Below are 23,828 nucleotides of genomic sequence, written 5' to 3'. Positions count from 1 at the left end.
AATCCACCTTAAACCAGTTGGTAGCTAACATACAGTAGCACACAAAGCATTGCCATATGAAGAACTGGAGCAAATAATAAAATTAAGCATCGTCCAAGATTTCTTTAGTACAGAAGTGAGGATGATGGTCTGATTTCAAGGATCATTCTGATTTTAGGGCAGATTCTGAGAACCTGAAATCTGTCCTGTCCTGTCCTGTCCTGTCCTGTCCTGTCTTATCCTATCCTATCCTATCCTATCCTATCCTATCCTATCCTATCCTATCCTATCCTATCCTATCCTATCCTATCCTATCCTATCCTACCCTACCCTACCCTACCCTATCCGTTCTTTCTTTTTCAAGGACTGGACACACAATTTAGCATGTTGCGTTATATTTTTTCCCCCCAACAACAGACTATTACTCTGAGTTAGCTCACCATCCCAGGCCTAGCATACTGATGTAGGGGATTAAATAAAAATTTAATACTCAGTCCTTAAAGCAAACAAAAGTCCCACAATCTATTAAGTGGCATATAGCTTTTGCCTCTCATCAAACGTTCTTGAACTGGTTGAGATGAGCTGCTACCTGAGTGAGGTTTCTCTTTTGAGCTCCAGACCAAGCTATAAGGCAGGAATCTTACCAGCATATGCTACTTACTATGGAACTGATCAAGAGCTCTTACTGGCTGTCATAGTTGCCAATTTCCAAAAGTTACCTCTGGCTTCCAGTTTGTTGTTTTCTTATCTCAGGGGTCTCCGAACTTAGTAACTTTAATTTCAACTGCCAGAATTCTCCAGTCAACCATACTTTGGTAAGCTAAGGCCCCCTTAAACACTCAAAGAGCCACAAATGTCCCACCAGAAGCCCCCTGTTAAATTCTGGAGCCAACAGGAAGTCCAGTTCCCCCACCATAGAGTCTTCTCCTAGCACAGAGTCCTTTTTCCTCTGCCGACTGGAAGTCTGGTTCCCCCACCATAGAGTCTCCTCCTAGCACAGCATCCTTTTTCCTCTACTTGTCCTAACCAAAAGCCCTATCAATTGTGGAGCCAACCAGCGACAGGGAGCCACAGCAAAGGAATGAAAGACCCACATGTGGCCCCTGAGCCACATGCGGCCCCTGAGCTGCGGGTTGCTGACCCCTGAGCTAAGGGCTTGGATTGGAAAAGCTACTTCTGGACATCAGAAGCTTCCTAAAAACACCGGGATGTAGCTCAATAAGGCAAGTGTTGGAACAGCTGGATGGATACTTGTGAGTAAACTCAAAGTGATTGGATTAATGAGCCCATCTCTCAAATTTCTAAACTTAAACTTTTAGCTTTTTGGGGAAAAGCATGAACTGTGCTGAACCTTGGAGAATTGGGGCAGGAAGCATGTCTGTCTGTCTGCAGTTGTTTTTCCTAAATTCAGACAGCTATTTCACATTCACTTCTTTAATCCAATCCAATCCTGTTTTCATCCCATTTCTCTTTCTCTCTTGCTTGCTCACTCACTCACACTCACTCTTACAAATACATACATATCCTTATGGCATATTTCATTTTATCACATATCATTTGGAGAATAGCCAAAATTGGAGTTTCATGGAATTCATTCATCTCACCCTGAATTCACTGTAAGATAATACATTATAAAGAAAGAATAAAATATATTGTCAGTGTATCTACTTTAACATGAGGATAGATTATGGAGAGTAAACCTGGGAAAAGCTCAACTATGTCCTAATCCATATCCAAACTCATCTATAGCTGAGCTTTATAAAATAAAATATTTGTGATCTGTAATATACAGTTAATATGCAAACAAAATATGATTCACTAGTCGTCCTTTCTGTGGACGACTTCTACCCTGCAACCTGTAAATGCCCCATATATGTACATATGTACATATGAAGCTATTATTCATTTGGGCGAACTCACTATTTTTATATATAAAACAAATCATCTGATGCACCAGGGCAGTGCAGATCGTTTGAGGAGTGCTTTGTTTGTGAATTGCCCCTCTGGATATATGGCTTGAAAGCAAGAAGAAGCCACAGCTGTTTCAAGTTTTGGTTGGATGCTTAAAGGCTCTCCCATTATAGGGTTTGCACAGTCAACCATGACAGTAAAATAAGATTATCTGAGTTTTCCCATTGTATACTTAATTTTTCAATGTATGATGAAAGGTATTTGATCTACCGTGTTTCCCCGAAAATAAGACCCAGTCTTATATTTTTTTGAACCCTGAAATAAGTGCTTGGCCTTATTGCCATGCACTCAAAAGCCAGATTGGGCTTATTATCAGGGGATGTCTTATTTTGGGGGGAAAAGGGTATAATCAAACTATTTTCCTTAGTAAATTTGACTTTATTCAGATTCTTTCCTAAATATAAGAAAAAAGGCTTTGCATTAAATACAGCTTAGATATCCCAGCAAATACGAACCTGCGTTATAAAATTGTCTGATTTGTTATTAGTCAGGAAAGTGAAGAGTTCAGTAAATGGACAGACACAAATACTTTTAACTCCTTTAAATTGAACTGTCATGAGCCATCTAAGGAGAAAATGTCAGACAGCCAAGGGGGGATGAAGTTTTGAACAATACAATCAAAATTATAAGAATACTTTGAAAAGTGAGGATGAACTTATAAGCCTCAAGCTAGTCATACAAATGATTAAATGCAAGTCTAAAATAAATAAGATTCACCGATTTCCTGCTCCAAAAAAAAGGGCAGATCGTTATAAAGCAAAACTGGATGGATTAAAAACATGGCATTCTTCAAAGTTTAGTATCACTGTTTTACATTAACATTCATTTTGTTATGTATTTTGTTTTAAAAACATAGTTTTTAAGTTTAAAAAACTTTTAACTATAGGCTATGTTTAGTCAAGAGTTGGTTACTTCAAATCAAGAAGGACACTTTGGGTGTAAAAGAACATTGAACTCTCACCTGAGACTAAAGGACTGTAGGGAATTCACTAGCAATGGGTTTCAGAAATGCTTACCATGGGTTCGCCCACATGCGTCCGGCCTTGAAAACATGGCTAAATAGGACGGCATTACGTCGGGGGGGGGGGCAGAATGCCACCTCTGGAATTCACATATTGTGTGAATTCACACATAACCATATAAAACACTGCCCTTATTAGTCATTAGCAGGTTAGAAGAAGAAGTATCAGACAACGAAGAAAGGAGGAGACAGAGGAATACTAATTTTACCTTTACTGAAGAGAAAGCCAAACCTCATTGTTTTGGATGAAAGAAGACTAAAATATGTTGGACGTGCTGTTTAAACTGCTAGCTTCCATATGAAATTTTCAAAGGATTCCATTTAGTTACGAAGGAATCCTTTCTGGAAGGCTTCTAAGGATTCTACATAACTGATTTTACCTTACTTTGGAAGGGCTATGAAACAGAATTCTCTAAAAGGTAAAGACAACGGTTCCCCTTGCACATATGTGCTTGTTGTTCCCGACTCTAGGGGGGGGGTGCTCATCTCTGTTTCAAAGCCGAAGAGCCAGCGCTGTCCGAAGACGTCTCCTTGGTCATGTGGCTGGTATGACTAAACGCCAAAGGCCCACGGAACGCTGTTACCTTCCCACCAAAGGTGGTCCCTATTTTTCTACTTGCATTTTTTGACGTGCTTTCGAACTGCTAGGTTGGTAGAAGCTGGGACAAGTAACGGGAACTTACCCCGTTAGGCGGCACTAGGGATTTGAGCCCCGCTGAACTGCCAACTTTTTGATCAACAAGCTCAGCGTCTTAGCCACTGAGCCACTGCACCCCTTACAGCTGCCATATAGCTCAGTAATTAAAGAATATGGGCTTAGTCCCTTCATCAACATCAAAAAAAGAGCCAATAAAGACTGAACAGTGTAAGAGTTCATCAACAATGGAGCTATTGAAAATTGAGTTGGCAATGCCTTGTAAAGTACAAAGGAATCTGAGACAGTGGGAGCTGGAATTAGAGAGGTTCTTTCTTTCTTTCTTTTCCTTTTTGCCCTGGTTGAAATCAAACAGGGAAGGCTCTCTGAAAGCTTTGAATTTTCAATGGGCAATTTCCTCAGTGCTGACAATGGAACAGACTGCAACAGAATATTCATCGTGGGAGACAGAAAATGTGGTTCATCTCTCAAAGATGAGATTCATCAGACAGCAACCCAGAAGTCAAGAACTGAATATTGACTTCTTCCATATGATTGCTACGGACCTCCGTATTTCATTGTTTTGGGCAATAACACAGATTGGCGAGGTAAGGAGAAAACGCTGAAGGATATGAATAATTATGAGCCATGTCAAAACTGTGACCGCAAAGACTGTAATAATTTTCAAAATGTTAGCAGAAAGGAGAAAATGGATAAAAGATTCATACCGATGCATAGACACATTTTCCCCCTAAGTTTACATGTATATTTTCACTGCAGAATAGTAAAAATAAAGAATATTTCTACTGACTTTTTTTTTGGGTGGCTGGCTGAAGTGCTATGGTTTTTCAGAAGCAAAGAAGGACATATTTGCATAATTGCCTGTAACTGTGTTCCAAAAACTCTATTCTACACTTTCCATATCTTTAGCCGATAAATGTTCTAATTGGCAATTTAAGGGGGAGATTGTTTATTCCAGTGCTCACCTTTCGACTATTTTGCACCTTTACATCAGATATTCAGTTGACTTAACTGGAAAGTTGTATTTATTCACATATTACACTTATCCATAGTTACTTATGTCTCTAATATATAAAATTAAGCCTATTTGAAACTTAAACTAGAGAAAATACCATTTTTGCTAACAGGACAACTAGATATTTAATAAATCAAAAAGAGAATTGTTAACAGCCAGGAATAGTAATTCAGATACATTCCAAAAATCGTATTGCAGAGAGTCCTCAACTTAAAACAGTTTCTTGAAGGTTCAAAGCTATGATGCAATTGGAAAAGTGATTTATGACTTGTCCTTGAATGTACAACTGTTGCATTCCCCCATCCGTGGTCACGTGGTTGGAATTCAGGCCTTTGACAAACGGCTCAGGTTGATGATCAATTACAGCATCCTGTGAGTCACATGCTTCCAATTTGCAACCTTCCCAATCAGTTTTTGATAAGGTGTGTCAGTTGAGGAAGCCAGATTCACATAATGACTAGTGTTTTGGTTAAGGGAATCATGTGATTCCCTTAATATCCACAGTAAAAAATAGCCATAAAAATCAGATGATCACATAATGATTGCATCACTTAGCAAACAAAATTCCAGTCCCCAAACTGGTCATAAAGCTGAGGATCACTGTTTCAAAGGTTTGGAAAACAATTTTTGTTTTTATTCACTTGTTTATTTACTATTGAAAAGAAGTGCAATGTTTGTCAAACACATAAATTTTTATAGAACGAAATTGTATTGTATTTCTGCCTAAAAAAAATTTGAGGGGTTCCTACAAAGATGAGGGGCTTCTACAAAGATGAGGGGGTCAAGCTGTTTTCCAGCGCACCAAAAGGCAAGACAAGAAACAATGGATGGAAACTAACCAAGGAGAGAAGCAACCTAGAACTAAGGAGAAGTTTCCGAACAGTGAGCGCAAGCAACCAGTGCAATGGCTTGCCTTCAGAAGTTGTGGGTGCTCCATCATTGGAGGCTTTCAAGATGGGACTGGACAGGCATTTGGTGGAAATGGGATAGGGTTTCCTGCTCAAGCAGGGGGGTTGGACTAGAAAACCTCCAACGTCCTTTTCAACTCTGTTATTCTATGTTCTGTGTTCTAAAAAGATTATTTTTAGGAGCTGTTGTTCAGGTCATCTGGCCAAATGGATTGAGCAATGTAGTTTTTAAAAAGGCGATGTTTGACTTGACTGTGGAATACTGTGTGATTTGCTAAGTCACCCTGTATTTTAGTGGTCATTGAATATTCACTTATTCTGTTGAATATTTCTGTCTAAAGTAAATAGCTATTTTATTTTTCCTCTTTCAAAATGATTAGTGCTTTTTAGATACAGGTAGTCCTCGACTAACAACCACAATTGAGCCCAAAATGTATGTTGCTAAGTGAAATATTTGTTAAGTGAGTTTTGCCCCATTCTTGCCACAGTTGTTAAGTGAATCATAGCAGTTAAGTTAGTAACCTGGTTGTTAAGTGAATCTGGCTTCCCCATCGACTTTGCTTGTCAGAAGGTCGTAAAAGATGATCACATGACCACAGGACATTTATGCAACTGTCATAAATATGAGTCACTTGCCAAAGTTCTGAATTTTGATCACATGACCAAGGGAATGCTGCAATGGTCATAAGTGTGAAAATGGTCATAAGTCACATTTTTCAGTGCCATTCTAACTTTGATTGTAACTTTGAACAGTCACAAAATGAACTGTTGTAAGTCGGGGACTACCTGTATTAAAAATACTATTATTTCCTTTCCGGGTTTTATTTTGATTTTTTTTTAAAAAAAACAGCATACATAATATCAAATTGCATTTTTACATTTTTTAAAATGCACCTTAACGTAAGTTACTTTTTACTCAATATAGTAAAAAAAAAAAAATAGTAGTAAAAATAGTAATAAAATTATTGTAAATAAACAGCCAAAGTTTAAGAAAAAAATAAGAGGCTTCTCCAATATTAATTTGCTCATGCATTTCGCTTCCTGAAGCCAAATTTTAATGGTAATTATTTTGTGGATTTTTTCCCCCCAAAAGTGAGAATAAATCTGCAAATACTCCTCACTGGTAACTTTCAGATGGCAAGTTAATGACATTTATTTCAGAGGGCATGAGCTATAAAATTAAGTTCCCTCCCATTAAGCTTCATGCTGCTACTATTATTATCTATGCACATGTCTTCATGTTTTTTTTTATTAATGTTATATGGCTGTTTAGTGATTTTGTTTTTTCTGGTGGACAGAAGAATATCTGCCAAGGAAACTGGAAAATTTGCTAAGAGCTTTAGTTAAAGGGGGGAAAAATCAGACGTATAGAAATTTCTGTAGGCATTCTTTTGAATCTATAGATTTCCCATATCCAGCTAGGGAACGTTAACTTATAACAAGTTTTTTTTTTAATTTATGGGAAAAGATTGTTATGGAGAAAATCTAAGTGGATTCTAAGAATCAACCCTGGCCTGCCTGATAGAACATGACCAAAAAAGCTATACTTTATAATGCATTGAGGCATGTGTATTTAGCCTTTCCACCAAATAAGATAGAACAAACTGTACAATGAAAAGCATGTGCCAGGGGCACATATATTAGTTTTAGAAATAGGATACCTATTGGTGTCATTAAGAACCTGAGCAACATGGGCCTCTGTGGCTCAGACTGGTAAGACAGTCTGTTATTAACAGCAGCTGCTTGCAATTACTGCAGGTTCAAGCCCCACTAGGCCCAAGGTTGACTCAGCCTTCCATCCTTTATAAGGTAGGTAAAATGAGGACCCAGATTGTTGGGGGCAATAAGTTGATTTTGTATATAATATACAAATGGATGAAGACTATTGCTTGACATAGTGTAAGCCGCCCTGAGTCTTCAGAGAAGGGCGGGATATAAATGCAAATAAAAAAAACAACATTAGTATCTCTTTTCTTGAGTTATCAGCTAGGTTCTGATGATGGGGTAGGGAAGGAAGACACTGATCTAAAACCAGGGGCGAAATGCTCCTGGTTCAGACCAAATTGGGTGATCCGGGAGCGATGGGGGCGGGTAGTTCGGAGAACCGGTAGCAAAAATCCTTGGCCACCACCCCCACCCATGCCCACCCAATCGCCCGGTCCTCACTTGCCTACTTGGCAGCTCGCTGCTTCTTTCGGGCTCGCTCGCTCTTTCTGCCTTGCTTCGGCTGCCGCAATCCATCTCATCAGTGAGCAACCCAATCTGCCTGCCTTGTCCCTTCAATTGGGTAAGTAACTGGGGGGGAGCTTTAAAAAATAGTTAATTGGGTTTTTTTTTAGGAGTTGTTTTTTTTAAAAAAAACAGCAATTTAAAGTTAAGGAAGTTTTAAATTTAGCTGCTTTTATCTAAAAATATAAATAAAATAAAATATTTGTGCAGCTTTCTGAGATTTGGTGTGTTTCTGTGGTGTTTCACTCTAACTACACAAACACACAAAATCTCACAAAGCTGTATGTGGCATTTTGTGTGTGTTTGTGTGTGAGTCTGTTGTGTTGTGTTGTGTTGTATGTGCGTAAAGTGTGAAAGTTGGTTTTTGAGCTTTTTGTGGCTGTGTGAGGTTCCTGCTTGTTGCAGGGGGCATTTTGGATGAAGTGCAGCTGCTTTTACATTGTGTGTGAGTCGGTTATGTTGTGTGTGTGTAAAGCGTGAAAGTTGGTTTTTGGTACCTCTTATTGTTTTATGTACTTTGTTTATTATTTTTATTATTTAGTTATTGGCCACGCCCTCCCGGTCAACTGACCACGAAGCCACGCCCACAGAACCGGTAGAGAAATTTTTTAGATTTCACCCTGTCTAAAACGGTATCATTAACCACTTGTAAAATCATATTTTTAAGGCTTCACTAGAGCTGAAAATTACAGATCAAGAACTAAAGCTTATTCTTCTCTATTTTTCCCTTAGAATCTACAGTATTTTCTGGTACTTACAACATAGGAGGCTGATATATCCAAGCATTTAACCACAGTATCATAAATATAGTTTTGGAAGATATTATCCTATCGAAATACAGACAGTTGCAGGCAACTCTGCTGGCCAATTTTGATGTCAACATTAAAATCCCTACAAAGGAAAATTTTCAAGCACCCAAACATCAGTACTAATCAGATTAAAATAAGTACAGGAATAAGGACTCATGTATCAAAATAGCCTGGGATGTTTAATTGCAGAGTCAAAGCAGTGGTTCACCTGGTATGTGTCCCAAAGCCTTATGGTACACCGCAGGGGGACTTCTCTCATCAATAAGTTATTCATCCAACGGAAAGCAAATTGAAGGTATTTCACTTCATATTGTTCTATGTGTTTATGTACTTGCTCTGAAAGACAAAAAAAAAGCAGAAATAAACTACTGATGATATTTATACAACCTTCACAAAACTGTGTAATGTCATATAAGTTCCCCACATATACCCCAAATAGAGTTCAAAAAATTCTCCATCCCTCTTGGTCTGGAATATAAGCAGGAGCTAGGATTTTAAGACTTTGTTCCAGTAATAAAACAAATGCCGACTAATGCAACATTAAAGAATTACTAAAATCTAAATAATAAATGCATTTACATAATTACACGTCTTATTTATTAAAATTATATGCTGCCCATCTAACTATTGAACAATGTATCAGGATTATGTAGGAAATATAAATTTTCAAATAGCTGTCCAGTCTATTATTATTCAGTTTTACCCCATGTTTATTTATAAACATATAGTCAACTCAAGCAGCTAAGAAACCGTTTCCCTGAAAATAAGACCAGGTCTTATTTTGTTTTGGGCCACAAAATAAGCACAGGTCTTATTTTGGGGGATGTCTTACTCGCTTACCTTAGGACCACCGCAGCAGGTGTCTCACGCCCTGACATCTGTCACACTGCTGCCCGACTTCTTCTGTTGCACAACTCGTTGCGCCAGTGCCACCGCTTGCAGCAGGAGGCTGTGTGGTATGCTGTGCCATTTCACGTGCAAGAGGCAGTACTGGCATGATGAGCCTCGCGGCATTGTGCTGTGAGTAGCGGCGCTGGCGCGATGCACCACGTAGCATCCAGCTACAGAAGGCAGGCAGTGGCGCAATAGGTGTTGGGGTGTGGGAGGCCTGGCTGCAGCGGTCCTAAGGTAAGCGAGTACGGGGCACGTGGGGCAGCTCCACCCCCCCCCACTCGCCCTAGCTTGACTTTTACACATGCATCTTGCCCTACCTCGTACAACCAGACAATGGGCGGGGCTTAACTATGGCTTATTTTGGGGGTAGGGCTTATATTAGGTAGAGGCATCAAAATCGGGCTAGGGCTTGTTTTCAGGGTAAGTAGTATTTTCGGGAAACACAGTACTTAATATTCCTGCCTCCTTGTTTTCCCCATAATAATCCTGTGAGGTGGGTTGGTATGAGAGATAAAAAGTGATGCATGATGAAGGGAGACTTAGATCTCACAATCTCCAGAACATTAATCACCATATCAACTTGGCTTTTAGCTTTTATTTGAATATCTCCTGTAACAGAGCACTCACAATTTCAGGAGGCAAGCTGTTTCTTTCATGACCAAAAAATTCCTCCTAATTTCAATTATTTCATTTTGCTCCTTCCCTCTATCTCCTTATACGTTTCCATCCATTGGTTCTACTTCTATTCGCAGGTACTTTAGAAAATATATTAACACCCATTTTCCTTTAATAGTGGTGACTAAATAAATTATAGAAGTTTTTTCATGATTTGCTTACACTGCATACAAACTAGGATATAAGCTAAGTTTCCTTTCTATAAAGTTCAAATTGCAATATGTAGGTTGTTCCTGTCATTTGCTCTATAATTGAACTGTAGCCTTTCCCTCCCTAGTGATAGTAAAAAAAATAAAAAAAAAGACACCATCATTTCTGCAGTGTTTTCACAATGCACAGGCAGTATAACAAAAGCATATGCTACCATTACATTTATAGGTAGTCCTCAGTTTCCAACAGCAATTAGAACCAGGATTGATGCTGCTAAGCATTGCAGTCATTAAGTATAACATATTATATCTGAACAATCACTGTAAGGGAATTTATCAATGACCTTGGGAAAATAGAATACAAAACACAGAACAGTGTTGGCAAACCTTTCACGTTCTCGCGTGCCAGCCCGCGTGCCGGAAGTGGCAAGTGAAACCATCCCGTGCCAAATGCACGGCCTCACCGGCTCCTGTCGCATTTGTGCACTCAAACGCGCGCCGACCAGCTGGCCATCGCACGTGCAGTGCCGGCGACCCCCGAAGTGCGGCGATCCATCGCGCATATGCGCGACGCCAACCCGGAAGGCTGGGTGCCGGCTTGCGCATGCGCGATGGACTGCTGCACTTCCTGGGTCCGCTGGGACCACGCGTGCGACGGTCAGCTGGCTGGTGCACATTTGAGCACAGGAATGCGACAGGAGCCAGTGAGGCCATGCCAACCCGGGTTATTTACGGGACCGCCTACTGCTACCAAATACCTCCCACCGACCCGTGCGCTCTCACAGAGAGGGACTCCTCAGGGTGCCGTCAGCTAGGCAGTGCCGTCTGGCGACACCCAGGGGAAGGGCCTTCTCTGTGGGGGCTCCCACCCTCTGGAACGAACTCCCTCCAGGACTTCGTCAACTTCCGGACCTCCGAACCTTTCGTCGCGAGCTTAAAACACACTTATTCATCTGCGCGGGACTGGATTAGATTTTAAAGTTATGGGTTTTAAGGGGTTTTTATTATTTATATTATTTTAAATTTGGGCAATAGAATAAGTTTTTTAATTGTTGTTTTTAATCTGTATTTTATGTATTTTAACTGCCTGTGAACCGCCCTGAGTCCTTAGGGAGATAGGGCGGTATATAAATTTGAAAAATAAAATAAAATAAATAAATAAACCCTGATATAGAATAAAGTCTTCTAGTCCAACCCCCTGTTCAAGCAGAAGTCCTTATACCATTCCAGACAAATAATTGTCCAATCTCTTCTTTAAAACCTCCAGTGATGGAGCACCTACCACTTCTGGAGGCAAGTTATTCCACTGATTGTTCTGTCAGGAAATTTAACCAAAGTTCAAGGTTGGATTTCTCATTAATGGTTTTCCACCTGTTACTACTTGTCCTGCCGCCTAACACTTTGGACAATGGGTCAACCTCCCCTTCTCTGTGAGATGATCATGGCATCTCTAGTTCTTTTCTTTGTTAGATTAGACACACCTAGTTCCTTCAATCATTCATCATATAGTTTAGACTCCAGACCCGTTATCTTGATTGCTCTTCTCTGTATTCTTTCTAGAATCTCAGCAGCTTTTTTGTATCATGGTGATCACGATTGGATGCAATAATCCATGAGTGGTCTCACTAGTGCAATATAAAGTAGCATTATCGCTTCACGTGAGCTTGATGTTAACCCTCTGTTGATTCAGCTCGCCACGTCACATTGCCGTCATGTGACATTTCGCGATGTTTTTTCCATTCACAGAGCTGGGGTGAGCATGGTCTATTTTTTTTATTTATTTATTTACATTTATATCCCGCCCTTCTCCGAAGACTCAGGGCGGCTTACAGTGTGTAAGGCAATAGTCTCATCCTATTTGTATATTTACAAAGTCAACTTATTGCCCCCCCCCCAACAATCTGGGTCCTCATTTTACCTACCTTATAAAGGATGGAAGGCTGAGTCAACCTTGGGCCTGGTGGGACTAGTAATTGCAGGCTGCTGTGTTTTAATAACAGGCTTGTAACAGGCTATATGTGACGCATCCGGCCTGCAGGCCTCCAGTTTGAAACCCGTGTCCTAGATCCTTCTCATAGTTACTACTGTTGAGTCAGATACCACCTATTCTATACCTGTGCATTTTATTTTTTTTGCTTGAGGGTAGGACCCGACTTTTCTTACAACTGAATTGAATTTTGTTGTAAGGTTGTAAGAAGCAATCACATAAGTGTGAGATGCAGCATTTGTAATAAGTGTGAGTTTCTTGTCAAGCATCTAATTTGCAATCAATCTTGTTTGTAAGTACTACTGGTTCAGGGCCATCACAACTTTCAACAATCCCTGAATGGATGTTTATAACTGTAGATAGCAAATTATTGTTGTTTATCTACCCAGAAGTAATTGATAATCCCATACTTAATTTTACAGGTTTCTAAATTTTGAACTTTCAGACTACTACTCAGAGAAAAGTCCATCGCTGAGTATCTTTGTTACATATAGCTAATTTGTACTACGAGAGAGAACATTTATCTTCACTAAGAAATGCCATCAGTAAAGACCAGATATTACCGATTAGTAAATTTATATTACTTTTAACTAAATGTTATCGTAAGTTAATTAAAGCTTTACTCGTGTTTAAAACAAATAAGCAGTAACTTCCACTTATTTATATAAAAATTTTCAGAAAATCTTGTGGATAATGAAACCTGCAAACCAAGCCAACTTAAATGTTTCAAATTTCTTTTAAAGCAAAACAAACGAAAAAAGAAAAATATTGAAATTTCCCATGGGCTTTTCTTTATTACTTTTTAACATATTGAAAAATGGACAACTAAATGCAAAGCTTTTAATTGTCATTTATTTGATAATATATGAACAGACAAAAGAAAACGCACAGGCTGAAAAGATTCATTCCTCTTTTTTCATAAGTAATTGTGAGCAGATGTTATTTCACTGATAAAGGTAATTTGGTTGGCAATAATTCTAAATTTAAATTTTCCATTTCATTGAAAGTAAGCATGCAGATGTAATAAATGACTTGGCAGATGTAATTATTGCCATCTTTCAGACTTAGAATTTTTCCAAAGATACTTATGCAGCAGTTTGTAACAATAAAATTATGCTAAATCTTCAAGAAATAACGGCACTTGTATCAAAATAAAGAAACACAAGTGATTTTAATTTAGCAGTCTTTTCAGCACTTTTACATCTTATATAAAACTATCCAAAATGTTTGAAGCAGGGCATCCGTTTTTTAAAAGAATGGTTAGAAACACACCATTTATATCATAGATTTACTGTGTTTGGGCTTAAGAGGTAACGACTTTATGCAAGTGCATGATGTGTCTTACAAGCAATTCAAATAATGACTCCATAATTTAACCTTAAACAGACTATGTGAAACAAACATAATGTTTAGTTAAAATGGTATCTTAACTTACTAAGAACATTGTATTCACTAGATCAAATACTTCTATTATAAAGTACTGCCTAGAGTTAGAACTTAAAACTTTGGCAGTTTTAGGCAGTCTGAATTTTGTTTGTTGTGTGTCTTGTTCAAGCCAACTGCCTCTCTTGAAGCCTCCAAAAATAAAAGTGAAACCCCCCATTATTGCAATCAACTGATTGTCCAATGGTCCAGGAATAGTCAAATTGTAAATAATTAGACTAACTGTTGGAAAACCAACTTCAAATGCTTCCAGAAACATTACAAAATTCTTTTGCCCTATATATCTCCACCTAATGTGTAGAAACGCTTCCCTTACATAAAGAAACCCCAAATAATTCTAAAACAGAAGCATCTATTTTAAGTTTGATTACTTGCATTCCTGAAAGAATTAAGTTTCATCGTATCATCTCCATTTAACGAAGCCATAATCCCTTGCCTGGTGGAGTCTGGATGAGCAACTGAATGGAGCTAGCAGACTGTTTTAATGGCTGGATGCCCTTCCTGTCGCCAATGCGGAGTTTTGTTCAGCAAATATATTCTCAGTGTGCCCAGAGAGAGAAATATCTGTCTCTACCTCCCAAAGGATCGAGCTCACAGCCTCCTGATTGTGAACCAAGAGCTCCACCTCTAGGCCACCGCACCACTCCTAATTAAGTTTCATCATATATCCCATGTAAAATGACCTTCATGTGTATATAAAGCTATGTATGTGTTGTGACCCAGGCCCAAGTAGATAGAAGGAAACAAACAAACTTTATTTGAACAGCTGAGAATTACTTCATTCTCAGCATAGTTCAACTAAATTGAAACAAATTCCTCCTAAAACAAATTCCTCAGTCCTATCACCAACCTTGGTACAATTAGGCAAACTGCCAAAGGCCTTTTTTGGCAAAAGTGCAGAAGACACCTATACAAAGTAAATGCAACAAGATGAAGCTATCAACATTGTTTTCCGGCAAAGAGCCCAAACACCATTGTTGGTCTTTTAAGCCTTATGGGAGGGGCCAATCATCTCTTGGCCCTAGTTCTTTGCTTGAACTGCTCTTGCCTTCTGAGCTCGTCTCATGCGTGCATTAGGAACAAGTTTCTCCTATTCCTCTGCCTCACTGCTGTCAGGCTCTGCACATCACTCCCAGATGGCCCTGGCCCCACCTCAGCCTCCAATGCAGAGCCCTCATCCGGGCCTTCCCCAGCCTCCAGGACTGGCCCACGCTCTTCCTCAGTCTCATCGCTGTCCGAGTCCATTGCCAGCTCTGCAGGCTGCTGACGGACCACAACAGTATGTAGCTTTATAAGGTTAGCTAATGCTCAGTTCTGAAAATGCTGCAAAAATGTTAATAGGCTAAATTCAACTGGTCTTGTATTTAACAATGTGCTTGGTAGCCATAGATGATCAGGAATTCCATAGGAAACAGCACAAACTGAGAAAGTAATAAGATTTTCCCATTGCTCCTTTAGTGGTTTTTATGCCATCCTTATAGAAATATTTAGAACATAAATGCAGCAGCGAAAAAGTTAAGATGGGTCATTCTATCCATCTCTCAAACTATCGGGTAATGCTCATGTAACTATATTCAACATTTGTTATTGGTAGCATGGATTTTTTTTAAAAAAAATTAAACAGTAGTTCCTATTAACGAAAAGATCAGAGATTTGTACAATTATGTACAAATGATCGGCTGCAGTAATCAATCAAAATAACAAAGGATTAATACATGAAATTACCATTTTATTTCAAATTCAAATAATGAACTTTATATTGAATTTCCCTAGCCCAGGAAATTAATTTCAATTGATACATTTAATTTTACTGTCTGAACCAACAGGCACTACATCACTAAACTCCATAAATCAGAGAGGAAAATCAAACGGTACAAACTTTGTAAAAAGGGCTTGCTATTTTATACCAGGAAATGAACTTGATCGTGTTCAGTAAAACTGAGTTTTTGGATCAGCAAGCTTTAATACACCTTAAAAAGGTAAAGGTTTCCCTCGCATATGTTTGCTAGTCGTTCCTGACTCTAGGGGGCAATGCCCATCTATGTTTCAAAGCCGAAGAGCCAGCACTGTCCGAAGATGACACCGTGGTCATGTGGCTGGAATGACTAAAAGCCAAAGGTGCATGGAACACTGTTACTTTCCCACCAAAGGTCCCTATTTTTCTACTTGCATTTTTTACGTGCTTTCGAACTGCTAGGTTGGCAGAAGCTGAGACAAGTAACGGGAGCTCATCCCGTTACGCAGCACTAGGGATTCGAACCACTGAACTGCCGAACTTTCGATCAACAAGCTCAGCATCTTAGCCACTGAGCTACCGCATCCCTTTTTTAATGCACCTTAGGAAAGTAATTAAAATAGTTTGTCTTCTAACACTTGGTATACAGTTTAAAACAGCTTTGCTTATAAATATTGTAATGCAGGAAATCCTTTCAAACTGAAATCTTAATCCACCAAGATAAAAAAGCAACTCTTTCATAAAATGACAACATATGCCTATAATTCTAAGAGTTGTACATTTATTATAAGTCGTTCTGTAAAATGTATGATGGGGGGAGAGAATCCTAACCAGGCAATAGAGATATCATGCCTAAATTAAGAAATATTCCATGTAAAATTGTGTTGACAACAGTTTTTGACAGTAAATTTATATTAACTTTAAGATAATTAAATGTTACTTAATTTTTCAGGATGACCTTTCATCACAATGAGAGCCAATTTGTGTAGCAGTATTCTAGTCCTTCCTTAGGTCTGAAAGTTGTTTGCATGATTTTGGATCACTTATTGTCTCTCAGCAACCCACCACAAGGTTTGTTATTATGGTATTAGGTATGCTCATCGCCTTGAGGTGACAGAAATACATATAATGGGAAAAAAGATAAAAATATAGTAACAATAACAATATATATCCCAAATCCTTGAGAAGCACTTGGCAGGTGGACAAGTGCCAAATCTAATCTAAATATTTGGATGACAAATAATAATAATAATGACAGAAAATGTGATGGCAGATTTACATAGGCATGGCTTAAGATGGGAAGAAAGGCATGGCTTAAGATGATCAAGAAAGAAACGGAAGGTTTAATACTTGCTGCTCAAGAACAAGCACTAAAAACCAATGCCATGAAAGCAAAGATACAAAAATCCACCGACAATCCAAAGTCGAAACTGTTTCACATTTAATATGTGAATGCAGCAAAATCGTACAAACTGATTACAAAGCTAAGCACGACCAAGTTGCTAAATTAATCCACTGGTCATTATGTAAAAAATACAACTTACCTGTAACCAAAAAGTCATGGGAACATAAAGTAGAAAAAGTTATAGAAAATGAGAAGGTGAAGATCTTGTGGGACTTTCGAATACAGACAGATCGTCATTTGGAACACAACACGCCAGATATCACAGTTGTCGAAAACCAAAACGTACAATTTATTGACATCACGGTACCAGGAGATGCCAGAGTCGAAAAAAAAGAACTGGAAAAAATCATGAAATATTGCGACCTGGCCATCGAAACTACACAGCTATGGATGAAACATGTAAAAGTGATACCCATTGTCATTGGGGCACTTGGTACCATGTCTAAGAATTTTATAAGATACATCAACAAATTGCAGCTTCCTGCAATAACACCAGCGGAACTGCAAAAAACTGTGCTACTTAGAACACGTACATCTTAAGAAGGTACTTGGTTGATACCTAGGACACTAGCAGCAACCCATATCAACCATTAGCACCAGTCAATGGTATTTGTGATGTATTTTTGAATGTTCGGTTGACTGAGTTTCATTTTTAATGAATAAAGTTAATAATAATAATAATAATAATAATAATAATAATAATAATAATAATAATAATAATAATAATAATAATAATAGAAGGAGGAGGAGGAGGAGGAGGAGGAGAAGAAGGAGGAGGAGGAGGAGCAGGAGGAGGAGGGGGAGGAGGAGGAGGAGGAGCAGTAGTAGTGGTAGTAGTGGTATCCTTCCATTTGGACAGGGCTCATTGGCATGCCAGGTATTTTTAGATTTTTAATTTATCAGTGTGGTCCTTTCCTCTCACCAAGTTATGGATGCCTACTTTAAAGTGATTTTCATTAGTACAAGTACTCCTTGACTTATGACATTTGTTTAATGATGGTTCAAAGCTACAACGTTCTTGTAAAAAGTGATCTTACAAATTGTCCTCCAAGTTAATATTGCCACATTACTCCCAGGGTCATGTAATCATAATTCAGACATCAGGCAACCAGCTCGCATTTATGATGGCTGCAGTGTCTTGGGGTCACATGATTGTGTTCTGTGATCTTCCCAGCCAGCTTCTGACAAGCAATTGGGGAAGCCAGATTCACTTAACTATATAATTTGTTTAATGACCATGGTGGTTTGCTTAACCACAATAAAAATGGTTGTAAAATTGGGCCTGATCGTGTGAGAACTTACTTAATGACCACGTCACTTAGTGACCAGAATTGTGGTTCCAATCGTGGTCGTAAGTTATTTAGTTTTCTTTAAAGTTTTTAACAACCAGTCAGTAGTTTGTGATAACATCATACTTTGCTGTCCTATTTACACCCTAGTTTTCACAGGCATCAGTTCTTACTATCCAGTTATATAGCTAACATCTTCTATAATATCTGAATATTTCACGTACCATTTTATAGAGCTAAAGGTCTTTTTCTTTCTTGTTTGGTAATACTTGGTTTAATTCAGATTTTACAAGGAGTTTGAAATCCAGCTACAGATCTGATCTAGGGCCCAATAACTGGTAAGAGAACCAGGAAATATCCAGGCCTTGCTTGGCTTGTAACTAAGAGCACAAGATACTCTAAAGTCAGAAAATGCTATCATCTAACTTGATTTTTATTTATAGGGACCAATAGTGACTCTTCAGGGTTTTAGGCAAGCTCTTCCTCGTTACCCTTGGAAATACCAAGGATTAAGCCATTTGGATGAAAACGTGTGACCTATCCCAAGCCATGATTTCTCTGTGCAAGAGAAGAAGGAAAGGAAGATGGGTCTCTGTTCGTTTGAATAGTAATCACACTTTTCTTTTAAAAAAAAAAGAGCTGAGAAAATCATTTACTAGAAGATTGCTTATGTACAAGTTTAATCTGATCCTATTAAAAACTAGTTATAATGCATAACTTCATGTAATGATAAACATCGATAAATGTACCCTGTTTCCCCCAAAATAAGACATCCCCTGATAATAAGCCCAATTGGGCTTTTGAGCACAAGGCAATAAGGCCAAATGCTTATTTCAGGGATTCAAAAAAATATAAGACAGGGTCTTATTTTTGAGGAAACATGGTATATTAATATTTAAGCATATAATACACTATCAAGCATCACTCTTTAGCATAGGGGTGCACAAACTCAAGACCCAGGGGGCTGGGTTTGGCCCACAGGGTGCTTAGATCTGGCCTGCGGGGCCACCCCGGATACAGCAAAGGACTGGCCCGCGGTGCCTCTGCCAGGAAAAAGGGAGCTTGGCAGGGCAGTCCTCCCGAGCTCCGTTTTCAATGGCAGAGGGTTGCAGGAGGTCATCGCAGCCAAAACTAGAGCTCGGAAGCTTGCTTTTGCTGGCAGACAACTCAGGCTCCACAGGCGCCCCCCCATGAGTGACCTCGAGCTGGCCACGCCCACCTTAGCCATGCCCTCCCGCCCCCAAAGTCAAACCCTGATCTGGCCATCAATGAAATCGAGTTTGACACCCCTGCTTTAGCATATCCCATTGCACAAAGAAAAAAAACACCATTGCCATGGTTTATAGTATCTTGGTAGAACTAAGCTTATACTGTACATTAAACCATACAAGTGATTGTCTCAAGAAGTTTGTCCAGCTTAGCCTATTTGAGGAAAAGCATTTTTTTGGCACACACCAATAATTGACAGGCAGTGTCACAAATATATGCTTAGTTCTGCTTGGCATCATTTTGCTCATTAATTTAACAAACTACCAAGAGAATATGTTCAGAACCGGTAAGCATTATCGCCTGAATTTCATTTAATTAAACCCTGCTTTAGCAATATGACAGTCAGCATTTCATGATGAGAATTGTTTTAAGAATGAAGGCAGAAATTGTTTCAGAATGATCCCGCTAAATATATAAAAGCATTAAATCTACCCTTCCATCACTTGTAATTTATTTCTAGTATTAAATATGTTATTTACAAAGCTAGCAATTAATTGGATTCCATTTAAAAAATATTCACAGGATCCTTGTAACAAAGCAACACACAAACAACACATAATTTCAAGGAACGGCTATAATTTTTTTAAAAAAAATCATCTCAAATTCTTACAGTTATTGAGCATAATGCACAGTGAAGCTAGCTGCCTTTGGTAAGCAGATATCAGTCTGCAGCAAAGTGATTGACATTAAATGTTGCTTACATTGTTTAATAAAATGTAAAGAGAATGGTTCATCATCTAGTACAGGGGTGTCAAACTCAAGGCCTGGGGGCCAGATCCGGCCTTCAGGGTGCTTAAATCTGGCCCATGGGGCTGCCCTGGGAACAGCAAAGGACCAGCCTGCGGTGCCTTGGCCCAGCGCCCGGCAATCAGGCACTGATCTACAATCTGGTGGTGGCCGAGTGTTTCAGGAGGACATTGCAGCCAAAAATGGAGCTCACGCCCTTCCCGAGCTCCATTTTTGCTGGTAGAATGCTGGAGCAGGCTGTCCCAGATGAAAATGGAGTTCAGGAGGGGCATGCATGGCACTCCCGAGCTCTGTTTTCGTTGGCAGAGTGCTGCAAGAGGCCATCACAGCCATAAACGGAGTCTGTCTCCCAAGCTCCATTTTCGCTGGCACACTGCTAAGAAAACAAACTTCCTTGCCCTCCACTGCCTAGGGCTCTGGACAGCCTGCACCAGTGTCCAGGGGTCCTCTGCATGGCCTGAGAGGGAAGGCGAGGCTGCTCTGGAGGACAAGGGTTATCCCCTCTCCCTGGTCTTGCCTTCCTCCACTGGAAACAATGGATCCCCACCACCCCGCCCATGCCACCACTTGAGCTGGCCACGTCCACTGCCTACCCAGCCCCCCCGAGGTCACACACAACCATGATGCAGCCCTCAATGAAATAAGAGCTTGACACCCTTGATCCAGTAGCTTTTCTTTAGGTGATGCCCTGCAGTAAGTTTGCAAAACCACTGTGCCCCACACTGGTTGAAGGTAACACATTACTTAAGAAAAGCTGCATCACAGTGGGGCCAAAATGTTTCAAGGTAACCAATCTTTTGTTCAACTCAGCCTTTTGCATTATACGGATGGAAATCAATGGACCCAATTCCTATCTCCTGACCTACAACTGTATTCTCTGCTTCTTTTAGAGGAATTTTGTTCCTGGAACAGTTTAAAAAGTTCAGATAAACCAGATAGCAGTGTTTCATCTGGGTACCATATTATAAGAAACAAAAGCCTCTCTCAATATCTGGCCAATATCATTAACACTTCATGGAGGAAGACTTACAGTTGCTCAGTTTCAAATCAGGCCCATCACAGACCACAAAGAGAGGTTTTGTAAACCTCCAGTAGCAGACCCTTCTGTTCTTGCAACATTAGCCAAGTGGATGGCACCAACAATTACATCCTCTAGTACCTTCTCTATGATTAAATTAGAGGAGAAATACTAATGATAAACAAGCTTAAGGGGGTCAGATGCCAAATGACAAGAATTACCTCCTTGCAGATGAGATTCCAACTGTTAGTAGTCAGGTTGCTTCCTTTGTCATGCTCTCTTTAAAACTCAAAAATAATTCTTTAAGCTCTTAATTTTACTACTGGTTACAGTTTAACTCCTGTATATGCTTTTTTTGTTGTTATGTTTTCCAGTCTTCTGGAATTATTTTTTTTATCCTGTATAAGGACAACCTATGGTCACAACAATAGATTGATTGATTAGTATGGTAATTATTGTTCAAGCTTCTAATTGAACACTCTCCAAAAGACATAATTCAAGTTCTGCTTAGTTTTTAAGGCTTACCATCAATCCGACTAACAAGCTCTTCCAGCATTTTCACTTTCTTCTGAATACCAGGTTGAGCAAAGGTATAGTTATCCTAGGAGACAAAAACATTTTAAAAATTACCTGTTGACCAAGAGATTCAAAAAAGATGCTTCAAAAAATTTAACCTGGTTAAATGAATATTGCATTTCTAGATTTTAGTTCCTCCCACCTTTGATAAATGACCAACAACAAAATAATGAAGTTACCAAGTGAAATATTTTTATTAGTTATAACCACTTGGCTACTGTTAAAATCTGTCATTCAACAATGGATCACTGTGGCCTATTTAAGTAAGGAGCCCTTTCTCTAATTGATGCATCACCAACAACAGAACAATAAAAGTTAGAAGTTATACCACCTGAAAGGAAATAAACACACCAAACAGAGAGTAGAAGCAGGGAGAGTGTAGACTCATTGATGTGTTATGTTTTGTTATTAAGGTGTCAATTGTTATTTCAGCAAAAAGGATTGACATGACATCAATATTGCAAACATGAGAAATTGTCAAGGGAACTTTCTTGATAGTAAAGCCAACAATATATTCCCAAACCTTGGAAATAGTTACCTTTTCTATACCACAGTTCTTGTTTAAGAAAAAAGAAATGCATTGTAAATGCTCCATTATTCTGTATTCTAAAAAGTCAGCTTTTTTGACAAAGTATCTAAGAATTCTAGGTATGACATGCTAAAATATCTGAAAAGGATTTTCATTCCAGTTGAAACTGAGTCCCTAGGGAGATAGGGCGGTATAAAAGTACGAATAATAAATAAATAAATAAATAAACAGTAGTATGGTTTGGGTTTTTTTGTCCTCAATGGAGGAATATTGCCTATAAAGAAAATGATAGTGCAAATTCTAGGCAGTGATTGGTAATTGTATTTCTATGCTTTCAAAAAGAGCAACATGGTGCAGATTTTCTTTTCAATACTTTAAAAGAGAAGAATGCACAAGCCATATTAAAGCTTTCAATCCACTAACCATTTTTCAAACCTAAGACCCATCTTAAAATTGTTACTGGATGCTACGCGACATGCTTTATACATCATTCTCTTGACAAATAGATATGTTTTATGATGATTAAGAAACAACAGAAAGGAATGGTAAAAACAATGCAAAAGAGAACATTTTCACAAACAGCAGTAGTTGCAAACAGAAAAGTGCATCTGTCAATAACAAAATTATTCTGACAGGGAAAAAAAGAGCAGTCAGGAGATCACGGGGGCTCACAGGATCATAGAGTATGTTCACCAAGTAATTTCTTATTAAAATTAAACGGGTGCTTTTCCCCCAGATAAAAATTGCCTTATGCCATCCATCTACATGGAAGTTTTTGTTTCAGCCCATGTATATTCATGGCTATGATAGGGGATGCTTAAAAACTAGGCCATTCAAAGACTGCTTTCATTGAAACAAGCCTACTGAATGTAAAGCATCACAATGCATTCTACATGATGCCAGCTACTAGATGGAATGATTTAAAATACCATTCTCATACTCATACTCTCATACTTGCATACAAAAAGAAATCTGACTGCTCAAATGGGAAGCATAAATATAAGTGCTTAACTCTACTGATCTCTTCTGATATCAATTCATTGGGTTAGGTATGAATTTACAGCGAACAATGACCACTGGTCTCATCTTTGATTGAAATATATTCACTGCAATTAAACATAACACACTGAGAAAAGGTTCAGAGCAACCTTGAGTCCTTTAATATAAATTCTTTGTATCTGTGCTAAGCTATCTTTTAATTAATCCTACTCCTGTTCGCATTACTTGTATTAATTTATCATTTTGTATTATTTGCATTTTAACTACTATTCCGCATTGCAATTTGATTTAGGCTTTTTTTAAAGCGGGGAGCTTCTTATTTTAAAGAAAATACTGATAAGGCCACCTTGTTTGGAAAGATGGCACATACATTCTTATCTAAAAATGCCTACCAACATGTGGCAAAATAGTTTGTTTCAGTCATAGAAAGGAACCATTAACTGATTTAAGAGAGGGGGGTGAAAGTACCCCAGAATTGATAATGGCCTAGTTCATGATAAATTATTTTTACCAGGAAGAATCAGGC

At 38.8% G+C, this 23,828-nt stretch overlaps 1 protein-coding gene across 1 annotated transcript in view; it reads right to left on the bottom strand.

The window, feature by feature from the left end:
• The window catches only part of TBC1D22A (TBC1 domain family member 22A), a 139,501-nt gene that overhangs the window by 43,533 nt on the left and 72,140 nt on the right, over nt 1-23,828 (bottom strand). Inside the window, exons 10-11 of the mRNA XM_058190068.1 lie at nt 21,724-21,799; nt 8,796-8,923 (exon numbers count right to left, since the gene is read on the bottom strand). Of these exons, the coding sequence (XP_058046051.1) occupies nt 8,796-8,923; nt 21,724-21,799 (204 nt within the window). The remainder of the gene's footprint in view (nt 1-8,795; nt 8,924-21,723; nt 21,800-23,828) is intronic.

Source organism: Ahaetulla prasina, chromosome 7 (genome assembly GCF_028640845.1).
Source record: "Ahaetulla prasina isolate Xishuangbanna chromosome 7, ASM2864084v1, whole genome shotgun sequence".
In the NCBI taxonomy this organism is placed as follows: domain Eukaryota; kingdom Metazoa; phylum Chordata; class Lepidosauria; order Squamata; family Colubridae; genus Ahaetulla; species Ahaetulla prasina.
This window is presented reverse-complemented; position numbering and strand designations above follow the sequence as displayed.